Source organism: Lycium ferocissimum, chromosome 11 (genome assembly GCF_029784015.1).
Source record: "Lycium ferocissimum isolate CSIRO_LF1 chromosome 11, AGI_CSIRO_Lferr_CH_V1, whole genome shotgun sequence".
Taxonomy (NCBI): Eukaryota; Viridiplantae; Streptophyta; class Magnoliopsida; order Solanales; family Solanaceae; genus Lycium; species Lycium ferocissimum.
Genome location: NC_081352.1, coordinates 36,211,391 through 36,226,397, shown reverse-complemented (window position 1 = coordinate 36,226,397; position 15,007 = coordinate 36,211,391). Strand labels below are relative to the sequence as shown.

Genomic DNA, 15,007 nt, shown 5'->3' with positions numbered 1-15,007 from the left:
TGTCTGATCGTCATAAAGGCATATTGCACAATATGGATAATTTGACGGGTGGCGACCTCCTTTTGTTTACCATCGATATTGTTTAAGGCACTGCGCGCGAATTTGCAATCAACGTTTCACAACGGCACTCTAAACAAATTGATGTGGGGGGCTGCGATGGGCATCAACAACGAAAATGGGTCGCAAAAATGGATGCGATCGTCAACAGTGAACCCGCATACGTTTGGTTGATGAAGCTCGATGTTGAAAAATGGACGCTTAATGCGATGGAGGAAAAAGATGGGGCATGCTCACAACAAACGGCTCGCAGTCTTTCAATGGATTGTTTGAAATCTGCTCGAGGACTACCGTCACCGCATGATAGTGAGAATGACTTTCAAGCAAGTGGTGGAGCGATTTGTTGTTAGGACAAGGCGGACGAGCGATATTAGCCGACGGCGGGACATGGATGCCAAAAGCCCTTCAAAACTATGGAGCATTATAGACAAAAATGTGAGCGCCACCAAATGACCGTATGACCAATTCAACATGTGTGTGAAGTTAGGACGGGTTATTATAACGGTAAGGGTGGAAACGTGCATACCGTTTATGAGGCAACAAGAATATGCACTTGTGGTAAGTGGCAAACGTACCACGTCTTGCGTGTTCTCATGCTTTGTCAAGTGCTTCGAGAGAATGAGAAAAACGGTAACAAATTATGTGGCGGGGGAATACAAGGTCCAAAGTTACCTTAGAGCATATTCGCCAATTCCACCCACTTGGTAATGAAGCATTGGCCAAACGAGCCGTTTTCGATGGTTGCTAACAAGGATTACATTAGAAAATTGGGCATTAACTCACGGAGTCGTAGACCCAATCAAATGGATGTTAGTGAAAGAACTTACTCTCGCAAGTGCTCTATATGTAAGCAATATAGCCATGACAAGCGTTCGTGTGGGCAACAAGGCCGTGGTAGTACAAGCACGTCTCGAAGTAATAGAGCCTCTAGAACTTGAAGATTGTATTGTTATTGTAATTGTAATTTATTATTGAATTGCTTTGAATTAGTATTGTAATTAAATGGAATGAATTATTTTTTAATTAGTATAAACCTCTCGTATTGGATGAATTATTATTAAAACACTTAAATCAAAACCCTATAAATATTACAAGTTTCAAAACTTGCTTCTGGCACTTTAGAACCCCTAAAACGACGATCCAAACGTTTAGGTGGACTTGATGTAATGAGCCGACATTATTGTACGCAAAAAAAGATATTAAGTTTTATATAAAATATTGATATTTTAGAATTTTGAAATATGACTAATCTTTGCCCAAAGTATAGAAAAAAACGTGTTTGGAAAGGTAACGCAAAAAAAAAAAAAAAAGTTCAGCTCCTTTCACGCACGAATTTCGTGCGTGAATACTACTAATGGAATTTTTTTTTTTTTTTGCACTAGTTTGGTACAACTTTTTATTTTTTGTGCTACTTAAGTCGCGGACTCGTCAAAAGTCTCGTAATTGCTTTGGTTCTAATTTCTAGACAGTATTTTAATTATATATTGACTTTCCATGTGACAAGACTTCAAAATCCAGCCTTGCACAAACACGTACATAATATATATATTACTAAAAAGATCTTTGTAGATTACTCCAAAAAATAACACAATGAGAGGCATAAATAAATAGAACTTGTCAGATCAAAATGATCACCAGCATATCTCTCCGCTTAAAGTGGGAAGATGGACTAATTTCAGAAAAATATATTTTGAGATTCTGTATTCCTTATATTAATAGAATAATCGCGGAGTCTGTTTCGACATAATTAACAGGAAGAGGTCCACTTGAGTAACCCTAGTTAACACGGTATTAAGAGTCGGACTCGTGATATTATTGTTCAAATTTTGATATTTCCACTTATATATGTCTAAACGTGACAAAATTAACCTATACAAACCTGACTTACCCAAAGTCCAAATGCGGTCACGTTTTGACAGATTATGATCCGTCTATTTATTAACTCAACTCATTTTCACCCGCTCAAATTCAATTAAATCCGCCATTTCACCACCCTGCATCTTCAAGGAGTCAAGGCAAAGTTTTACATGGGCAATTCAACCATTAAGTAGAGGTAGGATGATGGACTTCTAGTACAATTAATTCTGCCAATTTTAATTACCCAAAAAATATAATATCTGCCAATTTATATAAAAAGACAGTGACACAATTAATTGTTACCTCTAACCACATAACATAAGTATGTCAATGTAAGTTGAAGTAAATGTAATACAATAAAACAACAAATTAATTGATGATTTGTTAATTAGATCTTTGATTGAATGTGGTCTTCAAAGATTTTCAGTTTATCTACTTGGTGAAAAAAAGAAGAATCTTGCTAGGTACTTTGCACCAGGGCAGTGTCAGTTTGGAAGGAATTTTCAGAAAATGGAAAAGAAAGATACAAAATCTATTGTAGTTGATGCTACTTTCCTTTTTCGAGTGCGTTGTCATGGGCTTGGCTTTTAGCTAATTTTAGTTTTAATGGTCGAAATCGTACAAAAAGATTTTCAAGGATGCCTTTGTATTTTTCCTCTATAATAATAATGAAGTCGATAGTAAAGCACAAAGGAACAAGAAAACATGAAAATGGGGTTGAATTTGCTCTCTTCATTTACTGGATTTATTAAAGGTTCAAGATGGAGACACCATTCCAAGTGGTACTAATCTCTCTCTCTTTTCTTTCTTTGTGGAGTAATAATTTTGATTGAATATTAATTTTTTGTTTCACGAAGTTATTATTGAGGATAAGAAAAAATTACATTGGGCATAATAAAGTCTTGCGAACTAGTTTTGATTGTATCCTCTTTGAGATAATTTTGATAAATGTAGAGATCATTAGTATAAATTTAAACGTAACAGAAGTGTTAAAGGAGAGGATCAAAGGGTGGGACTCGGTAATGAATATTGAAATTGTTTGAAATAATGAAGTTTCTGGTTTAAATTTCAAAGGAAGCAAAAAACATTAGATAACTTTTTCTCATTAGTTCAAACTCACGGATAGATGATTCGATACATGTGTTGATAGAGGTATAAGCGATGCATGATCCAGATTTTAACTCCGGTGGTCCAAAAAAAATAACAAAAGCTAAATATAAAAGATAATGTTGTTGATGGGAATCGAACCTATAACACTAGAGACAATTTTGAACACCTCACCACTACTTGCGCCTAACCTTTTACATTTATTCAGGGTGTTGAAAAGCTAATATATATACATAAACACAAAAAATCTACCCTATATATACACTGTAAATTTTTGTCGAGGGTGTTCGGGTAATAGGTATCTCATAGAGTTGGTTGAGGGAAGACATTTGCACTGTGTCAGCTGAAAACAAAGAGTTATACGTTATCTATTTGTCTTCTCTGGTATATGATTGTCACTAGATCTGGATCTAGCTAGTCCTGTTAGATTATTCAGTATTTATTTTCAATTTTGACTCATGCAAAAAAAAAAAAAAAAAAGAAGAAGAATTCTATGCATTTTCAGAAATGTGCTTACATATCTCATTTATACTTGCCACATACACTACACACATTAAATCCACTTGTTGGTATTCGAGAACCAGTAACACAAAGTTTAACAAAATTTTAACACTATCAATGCAATTTAACTTGTCGTAAAGGGTTACTTATCTTATTTAGCAGATTTCTGGTTCTACTTATTCTGAATAATTACTTGTAATTATGTTTTAAGTGACAAGCATTGCTTACGAGTTTGTACATTCCACAGCAAGAAGCTAATCAAACAGCTTAAGGCACGTTTAGTGATACAAAGGAACAGGAGAAATGCAATTATAAAACAAATACGTGAAGATATTGCTCAACTTCTTCAGAATGGGCACTATCATCTAGCTTTTTCCAGAGTATATTATTCTCTCTCGTTAACATTTAATTTGTTAATAATTTGTTACTTTCACTGAAATAAAGAAAACTTATTACAGGTTGATCAACTTTATGGAGATGAGTGCAGGTTATCTGCATACAATAAACTTGACAATTTTTGCAACTGTATCTCTCTAAACCTCCGTGATATTAGCAGGAATAGGTAAAGGCAACAATTGTTGTTCTAATTCCATATGTACAACTAATCATTCATTATTGTTTTCTAGCTGTTATTTGAACTTTTTATTTTGTAAAGTGTCGCCTGAGGTGGAAAATTGGCAAGTTGGGTAAAACTTTGTAGGCAAATCTCGTGTCACGACCCCAACTCGTCCAAAATTAGCTTGCATTGAAGTGGGTTGAATCGAGATGGATTAAATAGTGGGTCATCATCTAACCTGTCCAACATGACCCGCCTTTCATTCTTTTTTTTTTTTGCATTTCGGCAAAATATGCGTGAGTTTTTACAAAGGGTGTTAATAGCACTTTTAGTCCTTTAATTATTGATAGATTTTGATTTTATTCCTATATCTGGCTATCAATTAATTAAAATGTGCACTTTTAATCACTTTCATAAATGTACTACTCCTAATTATTACATTCCGTGTTTTCTGTAGCAAGTTGCCTGATGATGTTAATGAGGCATTATCTAGTATGATATTTGCAGCGTCGAGATGTGGCGAATTGCCAGAGCTACATTCACTCAGGAATCTATTTAAACAACATTTTGGTCAAGCATTTGATCAACTCAATGTTGAACTGCTTCCAGGTAAGTAAAGGGTTGTCAAATGGGAAATATTTGGCTAATCAATTTGGACGGATCAAAATGAAGTGAGTTAATAAATAGACGTGTGAAAATGTGCTAAATTACTAAATGGGCGGCCAATTAAACTTGGATGGATTGAACGTATCGTGTTTTCATGGGCTAATTTTGTCATTTTTATAGGTAACGCAGTTAACTCAGAGACCAAGCAGTATCTCACACATGTCACAAAGCTAAAAGAACACAAAAAGCTCCAAATCATGGATGAAAATTTCAGCAGCTATAAAAGTCCTAAAGATGACTCATGGGTTGAAAGCTTAAATTGTGAGATTTATACCTCAAAGAGAACCAGATGCAATAAAGCTGTGATTGAGGAAAATGGAATCAGCTTTGAAGTAGAAGAACAATCGCCTCGTGTATCACAATCACCTCATGTCCATCCGAAGCTTCCGGACTATGATAATTTAGTTGCCAAATTTAGAGATCTAAAAGGAGAGTATATGTATAAGAATTTAAATCATCGATCCTTTTCTAAATGGATGAGGTGGTAGTATTTTTTTGATTGTGAGTTGTATGTAAATTGTTGAAAGTGCATTTAGCCTTTACTTGAGAAATGTTGACTTAAAGTAGGCTTAATATTAAATGATAAGAACTATGAAAAGTGAGGATTCATCTCGCCATATTACTATAAACTGATGTATAGTTATTATCGTTAGTTTACTCAAACAACTTAAGCTCATGTATTTAATTAGTTTACATGCATATTGCACAGGGTAAGCTATTAAGAATGAATAAGCGATAATGTAACCTTTTCAGGAGGCACTTATTTGCCAAAGATTTGAACTTAGAACTGTTTTTCGATAAGTTGAATTATTCGTATACTTAATCGAGATCAAATTCCGTTGTAGTCTAGTTGGTTAGGATACTCGGCTCTCACCCGAGAGACCCGGGTTCAAGTCCCGGCAACGGAAGTACCTTTTTCTTTTTTAAAAAGAAAAAAAATTATTACTCAAATTATTGTTATATCACGAAATGACATTTCTTGTGGTACTTTTATTTCAAAGCAATCATTTCGTTCTATTGTTATACTTTTTGGACTATATTTAGTTTCAACACCATCATTGATCTTATTTGAAAGATGCAGTTCCAAGTTTATGATATGTGTAAGATTAGTTACAAAAGGAAGCATGTCTTACCCATTTGAAAATATATTTTTGCGATAAAAGGTTTTGTATATGCTAGGAGTCAATATATATTAAAACAAGCTTAATGTAGATTGTAGCTATAAAGAAGAGAATGTCATCACCTCTTTTTTGTTTTTGAAACTAAATATAGTCCAAAAAGTTTATGATATGTGTAAGATTAGTTACAAAAGGAAGCATGTCTTACCCATTTGAAAATATATTTTTGCGATAAAAGGTTTTGTATATGCAATATAGTAACAATATATGCTTTAAATCAGAATAATGATGTAGATTGTAGCTATAAAGAAGAGAATGTCATCACCTCTTTTTTGTTTTTGTTTGTTTGTTTGTTTTTTTTTTTGAAGTTGGTTGGATCCATATATTAAAGTTTCTTCAGTGATTGATGTTTCTATATATGTACTTTCATAATAATACTGCTTCTATTTCTATAATATGAGGTACTGCAATATTAAACTTTCGACACATAATAAAAAGGAAATAGAGAAGTTCTAAGGGGGAGCAAAGAGTGAAAAATTGCAAATTGGGAAGAAAAAAAAAATATAAAAAAAATTGGGTAAGATCCGCCGAAGCGGGTAGCCTTAACCAGATGTGTCTGATAACAGGTAAAGCCCGAAAGCCGTTCCCGTCCCTATCGGGGGAGATGCCAACCATCTCTCCTTTCTACGAACACAGTCGATTAACAACTTATGTATTGTATATAAAGAAATATAACCACATTAAACTGGCGATGTGGGATAGCTCGGAGGTTTCCTTTTCACTTCCTAACTTTTTAAGTTTCTTTCAAGCAATAAAATATCACAAAGACACTTCATAAGAAGAAAATGAATACAAACAACAAAAGTTATACAGCAAAAGAGAATTACATGAATTTAGGATTCACTCCAAAAATTAAAGGATCCTTTTCTTTTTTTCTAATTTTCTTTAGGCAGAAAAAAAAAAAAAAACAAAACAAAAAAGGAAGGGGCTTGAGAAATATTATAAAAAGAGAGTTATACTCTTAGGATACAAGATTTTATTAAATAAAAACCATAACACTCATCACACAGAATTTTACCTGCCAACTGAAAACCAATGTCCATTAATGCAGTAATATATACCTGCTGCCTTATTATGCCTTAAAAAAACTTGCAGCTTCCGTATAATGCTTGTTTGCCTACACTGCCACTCAAGAATTTGATACAACAAATGCCATGACTAGATCACAAGGAACGATTCAGTTTTTTCGACCAAAATAGAGAAGCTTTCTGAATCCTTTGGTAACTTTAAGAGAACTTTCATCGGTTGTCCATTTCCTTCTTCCTTGATTTGTCTCGAGGTTCGATTCATCATTTGTAAGAGTCGTGGAAACTTCATTCGAGATGATCCCTTGACAGACTGGAGGCTCCAAATTTATGTTTCTATCCAAATGCACACTGGATACTCCAATAACATCATCAAGAAACTTTACAGCCTTGTTAGAACCTTGCTTCTTGTCATCTATTGATTGTTCAGCAGAAAGCATAGGTATATCTATCTTCTTCTCACTCGATGATATGTTATGTACCTCCTCCGTGTTCTTAGCATCAGCAGTTTCATTAGAAATCTGTGGTCTTAGTTCAGGTCCGCGTTCATTTGACATTAATTTTTTTAAGTCATCGTTGCTATTTTTTCCCTTCTGAGGACCAGATGCAGAATGACCTTTTCCGTGAACTTTGGTATCCGAAGGCTTGGCTTTACGCGGACCTTGCATACTCTCATTTCCAGCTGATTTCTTTAATGGAGCAATCGCTTTATTTTCCTTTTGACTTGCTTTCTTACTTGGAGTGGTTTTTGACTCAGTGGATCGATCCTTAGCTGTCCTTGTAGACGCAAGGCGTTCTACAGTGGAACTCTTACAAACTGGTTTATGTAATCTATTGGTTGCCTCAGTTGGAGCCTTAGGTTTTGGCTTCTCAATTTTTGTAGATATGGCTGACTCTTTTGTATTCTTCCTTGGAGTTGGTTTGGCTAAACCAGTAGTACCACTTCTTTCTGCAATTCTCTTTTGACGCTGCAATAATGATTGTTCCAATTTCTTTCTACTCTCCTCGTCCTGTCAGTAACATTAGAGACATTTAAATGGAGTAATAATAACAATAATAGATGAAAAGAACAGGAAAGCACAAGATTGTTCATACCTTCTCAGCTTTGCTTTTCTGCAATGCGGTTCTACTGCTTGCAGAAGGAGATTTCTTGATTCTTGATGAGGTCTCGGATTTGGTCCTTGCAAGAGATCCAACTGAAGCTTTAGATTTTGGTTCTTTGCTAACTTCCTTTCGTCCAAGGTCCTTACCGGTCCTTTTGTTGGTTGCTTCGCCATTTTGGTGAACCTTCTTATCAGCAGAACTAGGTCTAACATCAGTCTGACTCTTTAGATTTTCAGACAAGAATACATCGTTTTCATAATCCAGTTCTGGTTTCCAAGGGGCGGAAACTTGCTCAGCAGTTGAATCCCTTCCAAGAACCATGAAAAGGTCATTTGGTTCACATGTATCAGAAGGATCAAGCTTCTCTTCTACATGATTAGGCATGTTGTGCTTAACTTGTTCAGCTCCCACGATGTCTGAATCCATGAATATGTCTGTCTGTTGGTGATAATCAGACGCGGTATCAACTGAATGGGCTTGAACCAAAATGGATTCATCAAATAGAACACCTTTCTTATCATCATGAGAAGCTGAAGCATAATCTCCAACAAAGATACTTTGATCTGAGATTTCCCCTTGATATGTTGATTTATTTAGTAGATTGCCTACTAACAAATCCTCCTCCTTTTGGCTCTTACGGACTACTGATTCAGTGGCACCATTAGACAAGATAGACTTAGGATAGCCTTTTGGTTCCTGAGTTCTATGTGAAAATAACAACTCTTCTTCTGTGCTCTCTCTGCTAATAACTCGTCGAGGGATTTCATCTTCAACTAGGCTCTTTGTCATCAAGTTCTCTTTCTGGACGTTTTTTGACCCCGTGTCGTTGGACCTTGAATCTGCATCTTGCATAAGAATGGTCTGGAAGATATCCCAGTTCTTACCAATGTTGGTCACTTCATCCTTAGCATCCTCCTTAGAAGCCCCATTCGATATCTTTCCACTGTTGTTTCTCTTCCTTCCATCTCGTATCTTCTTGTTGCGAGACGTTGAGTTATGCTGCCTCTTCTCCCATGATCCAACTGCTTCTTCTACCTGCTTTCTGAGGGATCCATCCTCCTCATCTCCAGAACTATCCTCAGTGCTGCTGTGATCACTTTGTTCATTTCTATTTGAAGCAATGTAGTTTATGTTGCGGATAACAACTTTTCTTGATGAACTCTTCCCCTGCTGCATTTTCTTATCCTCCTCATAGTCATCAGAATCACTGTTAGAACTTGAATTGTTGCTTTCATGTCTATCCCCATTTGAATATTTCTTCTTGTTCTTGGAAGGTGGTTTATTCTTCCAATTATATTCAGGACCGGGACCTCGACTAGAATCTTCCGGATTTGGAGGCCATGGCATTCCAGGATAGTAAGTAGGATTAGCCTGCATGCCTGAAAACATGTACCCTGGATATGGTGGAATTTGTTGAAATGCTGGATTTTGATTGTTTTGCATGTAAGGTGGTACATTGTTGGGCCATATTTGTTGTGATTTCCTATCTGTAGAGTGGATTTTGATGGGTGGTGGTAAGCCATTTTCTGCATATTCCACATACAAAAGCAGCAGATTTTAGCCATCACATTATTAAGAGGTTCACAAAATGAATATCAACAATGTTAAAATGTTATTCACGGTAAACATGACTAAAAGATGTCATCATAGAAGCTCCTTAATACGAAATTTCAAGCGAAAACAAAGGATGATAAAAGTATGGAGAATATCATCATGTGTACCTTGATTAGTATCGAAACTTCCATGACTAATGGTATCAGACGTCGAAGCATCAATAGGAACATTCTGTGTTCTGTTCATCATTATGTCTTGAGTAACATCAGTATGTTCAGCAGCAAGCGTGATCCCAGATCTCCCAAAATACGAAAATTCAGAAGGAGAGTAGGCTTGAAGGGCTGCCACTTCGTCCATCCAGATTCCGTCATCTCTCTTTTTGTTGCACAGCTCCATAAATTTAATGCATGCTTCTCTGTATAGAGGAAAGAATATTTTCAATAGGTATTGCAATAGTGCATCTACAGTCAGACCTCCCTATAACAACCATCCTCGGCAACAACATTTCTCTACAAGTTTAAAACAACCATCTTTTCTGTGGAACAACTTTTCATGTTATGTTATATTATATGTTTTCTATAGTAACATTTCGCTATAGCAGCCAAAAGATATCAGGACAAACGATGTTGTTATAGAGATATTTGACTGTACCTTAGACGCAGAGCGCCAAAGGCATTGGAAAAAGATATGAGGTCATCCAAGTTGTCCATATCAAAGCCAGATACCAAAGCACGAGCATAAGCCATTGCTTGTTCTTTCATTAAAACTGCTTTTCTGCTTTCTAGAACGCGTTGAAGACGAACCCTGTCCATAACAATAAGAATGCAGTCATATAAGTGAAAACCCCATATAAATCATATAAGTAATGAAAAACAGAAGAGCTTACTTGGGATTTTCTTCTTGTGCAGCATAGCCAATACCATCAGATCCGCCGTTGGACTTTAGCACCAAATTGTCAGTTATTAATAAGTAAGGAAGTCCAGTAAACATGCAATGCAACGTAGTTTTATTTACTCTAGATATTGATATACTACCTTTGAAAAACCAGCAGAGAATTTGGAATCTCCATCAAAAGCTGATGCATTTCCTCCTAATTTCAAGAATCAATGAAAAAAAAAAATTCAAAATGCTGCATCAACGGGTTTCTTATACATCTCAATTCTCACTCTAAAAGAAGAGACTACAAAATTCTGGAAATCCTGTATATTGTTATAGAGATTAAAAAAAAAAAAAAAACAAAAAAAACAAATGCAATGAATCAACTGATATGCATCAGAAACAAGGACTGATATACGAATATATTGGTGAAATATACCTTCAACATTGATACTTGCATTTTCTTGTTCACTCTCAATTTGCGTGATTTCTCTTTCAATGGTTACAAATCGCTCGAGAATTTCAGGTGTACTAACAAACCTCACAAACCTGAGAGTGTTAAAAAAAAAAAAAGTAGCACATTAAGCATCAAATATCCGTCTTTTCTTTTACAAAGCAACCAAAAATACAAACTATGAACCGGATTTCATCAATTTTAACCATGATCATTTGACAAATTGAAAAATAAACAGGAAAGCCTAATAAAAAAGTTTACATTGTATAGCCGCTTACCAGAATAACACCAACAAAAGTACATTCTTTATAAACTAATTATAATATACACTTAGTGTACATATTTTATACATAATTAACGTCTATTTTTTGTTGGCCAAGTAATTATAAAGCCCAATAAAATTTAGAAGAAGCTGTAAATTTACCTTTGTAAAGTTGCTTTGGTGAACCAAGAAGCATTAATTGGTGAAGGTTGAAGAGTAATTGAATATCCTCCTTTAGAAATCTGATCTTTAGCTGATTTGAGATGAATAAGAAATGGTTCGAGCAATCCAGTAGCTAATTTCTCCGAATTGTTACCAGCAAAGATTACGAGATCACATCTTGTGAACATTCCATCAAAATTGAAACAACGTCAATGTGAGATTTCAAAAACAGTTTTAACAAAGAATTGAATATTGAGTCAGTAAACAAATTAAATATACCTGGTTCTTGTTGGAGTAAGCTGAAACAGAGCATAATCCAAACGGGTTCTTGAATCCATTATAACTTCAATGAATCTTCGTAGCAAATATCAACAAAGAGAGAACAAGATTTTCACTCTTTTCAACACTAAAAAACTAGTCTTTCTTGAAGAAATTTGGAATTTATAGACTGAAACAGAGCATAATCCAGATGGGTCCTGGAATCCGTTATAATAATCGTTTCAGTACAGAGATATTTCAATGAATCTTCTTAGCGAATACCCACAAAGAGAGAACAAGAATTTCAGTATTTTGATGTCTGTTATTTTTCTTTCAATATTGCTTTGATTTCACTTTCTTTAGCTGAGGGTCTATCAGAAATATCTACATACATCCTACTTTTTTCTAGACCCCACTTTTCAAATTACACTACATATGTTGTTGTTGTTGGGTTCTTGATATATTATTTAATACATATCAAACAAAAATTTTAACACAAATATATTGAGTCAAAATTATTGAATTCTGCCAAACGCTTGAGTGAGGATGGGGTAGGGGGTTGGGTGAGGGGTCGTCTCAAAAGTCTTTTATTCTTGTAGTTGAAGACAGCAACAATGGCGGGCTCCTCATCTGCTTCAGCTTCTGTTCTTCTTGTAATTCAATTTTTGTTCTGATATTTTTCTAAAAAATTATTTTGCTTAGCTTTACTGTCACTCTCAAGTGTAATAATAAAACTCATATGGGTGAAGTCCCACTATTGCTGCTGTTACCGAATTTACCAGACTTTCCCGCTTGCCCATCATTATGACTATTTCTTCTAAAACTTAAAAACGGGTATTTGCACTTTTAATAAAATTTGATTTAGGTCTTTATGATATTATGAGGTGGAATCAATTTTGAAGTTTATGAGTTCAAAATTCTAATTTTTTAAAGTTAGACAAATACTATTAAATTTGGATAAAAGTTATTGGATTAGGCCAAACTCGTAAACTATTACCCCTAGTGATACTTGGTTAAATATATTTAAATCCTTAATAATTGAACTATTCATATTTTTATCCTTCTACTTATGAATCTTCACAAATTTATTGAATTAATTCTATATCTGTTATTATCTATTTGTTATATTAAACTTGCATTACTAGTTTGTTAACTCTACATTTGAAGGTGTAACACATTTACTATGTAAAAGAACTAAAAATGCATATTTTAATTAATTCAAAATTTATGTCTACAAAAATATTACAAAAATTAAAATATGAATTTACGAATAACTGAGGGATTTAAAAGTGCAATTATCCCAAAAAATAAATATGGCATAACTAGCTAATTCCCATTCCTGTTTGCTTCGGATAGCTAGGAAATTTTTAGTGTCCTATGTTTTAACTCAAAGAAGACAATAGAACCGTATTAATGGTGCAATTAGATAGTTTTTTTTTTTTTTTTTTTTAAGTGGGGATGAATCTGTAAATAAATAACAAAAAGGAGGAGAAAGACAAACTAAGAAAACCTTTGATGGTATATTATGGTATAGTTAAATAAATTGAAGGATAGTCACTAGAACATTCCTCGTTTTGAATTATGTGTTATATAAATAGATTGAAAATTACTTTTTATAAATTTAAATTTTGAACACCTTCAGTGAAATTTCTAACTTTTTGCGACTGGCAAAATCAATAGCCTGCATCTAACCAATGTAAGTTTAATTAGCAATAAGTTTCACAGATGCAAGTTTAATTACTTCCTCCGTCTCATATTAGTTGGCCACATTACTATAAATATCTGTCCCAAAATATGTGTCCATTTACAAAATTAAGATAGAATTAATTAAGTTTTTTACTCCTTTGCCCTTAACATTAATTGTTTTTTAAAGTAAACAATATTGATTAGAGAGCAATTAATTGGAGAGAGACAAAGGTAATATAGTAAAAATACACTTTTATTTATGAATTCTTAAAGAGTGAGTAAAAAGAAAAGTGAACAAGTAATATGGGACGGAGGGAGTAGCAATAAGTTTCACTTTCCCAACAAAAGCGAGAAGCATGAAATTTATGCAAGCAACGTCATACCTTTTTTTATCGAAATTTGATAAGATGGAACAACACAAATATCATATCATGAAGGTGGATTGAAAAAAAAAAAAAAAAGGATGAGAGTTTGAAATAGAAAAAAACCTACCCCTTTAATTAGCTGGATTAATTAGGACAGCCTTCTCCATGATGATATTGACCTAATGCCTTTCTAATTTCGTCAAATTTTCAACTCTGCCTGATTATTTTAATTTTTTTGTTCCATTGATTTTGATTTGCAAACCACCACCACTTGTACTAACTTCCAAGCTAAAATCCTCCTTTATGCCTTGCATCTCGACCAAATAATATGAATTAGAAATATGCAAGTAAGAATTGGCCTAATGGTCCATAAAGTATGGGATACATACCAGTGATTCAAATTTCAGACAACAAAATAATAGGTGGGTTCTATTCCAATTAATGTAATTTGGTGAGTAAGCGGATCCAAGATTTTAATTTGATATGGGTTCTATCTTTTAGGGTTTTAAAGTTACAACACTATTAATTATGGGTTCAGATGAAGTATTTGTTGAAATATTAGCAAGTCCGCACATACATATATGCTATGCGTTGAAATATGGAATCATACCTAACAGCTACATCCTCTCCAGGTTAGAATATTGCCCAACACGAATCTTAAAATGTTTCCCCTAATAGTTTTAGACTTATAACCTTTTTTTTTTTTTTTTTTTTTTTTTTTTTTAATTTCTCACCCGGTGCTCGGTATTCGTATTGAGGCCAATTAAATTCGAATTCGTGTCGGAAAGTCTAATACGCTACCTAACAAAGACGATCCATACCCGAAATTCGTACTCAAGATCTCTAATTAAGTACTTGCTACTACACCATAATCCTTGTTGGTCTAGACTTATAATCTTATAAATTACATTTACAAACATTAAAAGGCAAGGCAAAATTAAAGGACTCCATGTGATTAACACGTTACGCCCTAGTCTTTTCTCGAGAGCAACGTTTATATACATGCCTTGGATCTGTTAGTACACTTTTTATTATTTTTATTTTATAGTGCATATTATAATCTATTTATCTTTAGCCGAATTAATCGAAGATTATATTAAGTTTTTCTTTGCTATCATATATCAGTTAGCAAGTTACTATTACTAATTTGATGCGATTTTAAGTAACCATATTCTATTTACCAGCTTGGGTCGTCATATGACAATTAGTTTCATATTCCGGATAACAATGATGTAATCATCATCACTTCTCCAAACAGCCCAATAATTAATATTTGTCTCTGCATCCTTTTCAGTTTTCAAGATATACATTGAATTGGCATGCAAAGAAATATTTATGT

The 15,007-nt window shown here is 34.1% G+C and overlaps 2 protein-coding genes and 2 non-coding genes across 4 annotated transcripts; 2 read left to right on the top strand and 2 right to left on the bottom strand.

The window, feature by feature from the left end:
* The first annotated feature begins 2,539 nt into the window (after nt 1-2,539).
* On the top strand, nt 2,540-5,295 carry LOC132036824 (uncharacterized). Its single transcript, XM_059427213.1, has 5 exons — nt 2,540-2,696; nt 3,770-3,902; nt 3,981-4,084; nt 4,536-4,687; nt 4,865-5,295. The coding sequence occupies exons 1-5, from the start codon at nt 2,620-2,622 to the stop codon at nt 5,230-5,232; spliced, it is 834 nt and encodes a 277-aa protein (XP_059283196.1). The 5' UTR covers nt 2,540-2,619; the 3' UTR covers nt 5,233-5,295.
* Nucleotides 5,296-5,579: 284 nt separating this feature from the next.
* Nucleotides 5,580-5,652, top strand: TRNAE-CUC (transfer RNA glutamic acid (anticodon CUC)). The gene has a single exon. It is a non-coding gene; the product is annotated as a tRNA-Glu (tRNA).
* A 776-nt stretch (nt 5,653-6,428) lies between these two features.
* LOC132038773 (U6atac minor spliceosomal RNA) lies at nt 6,429-6,556 on the bottom strand. The gene has a single exon (XR_009410254.1). It is a non-coding gene; the product is annotated as a U6atac minor spliceosomal RNA (small nuclear RNA).
* Nucleotides 6,557-6,679: 123 nt separating this feature from the next.
* LOC132036672 (COP1-interacting protein 7) lies at nt 6,680-11,925 on the bottom strand. Its single transcript, XM_059427051.1, has 9 exons — nt 11,639-11,925; nt 11,360-11,536; nt 10,921-11,030; nt 10,640-10,695; nt 10,492-10,544; nt 10,257-10,409; nt 9,773-10,020; nt 8,043-9,577; nt 6,680-7,957 (listed from the first exon to the last, which is right to left on the bottom strand). The coding sequence occupies exons 1-9, from the start codon at nt 11,695-11,697 to the stop codon at nt 7,100-7,102; spliced, it is 3,249 nt and encodes a 1,082-aa protein (XP_059283034.1). The 5' UTR covers nt 11,698-11,925; the 3' UTR covers nt 6,680-7,099.
* Between the last annotated feature and the right edge of the window lie 3,082 nt (nt 11,926-15,007).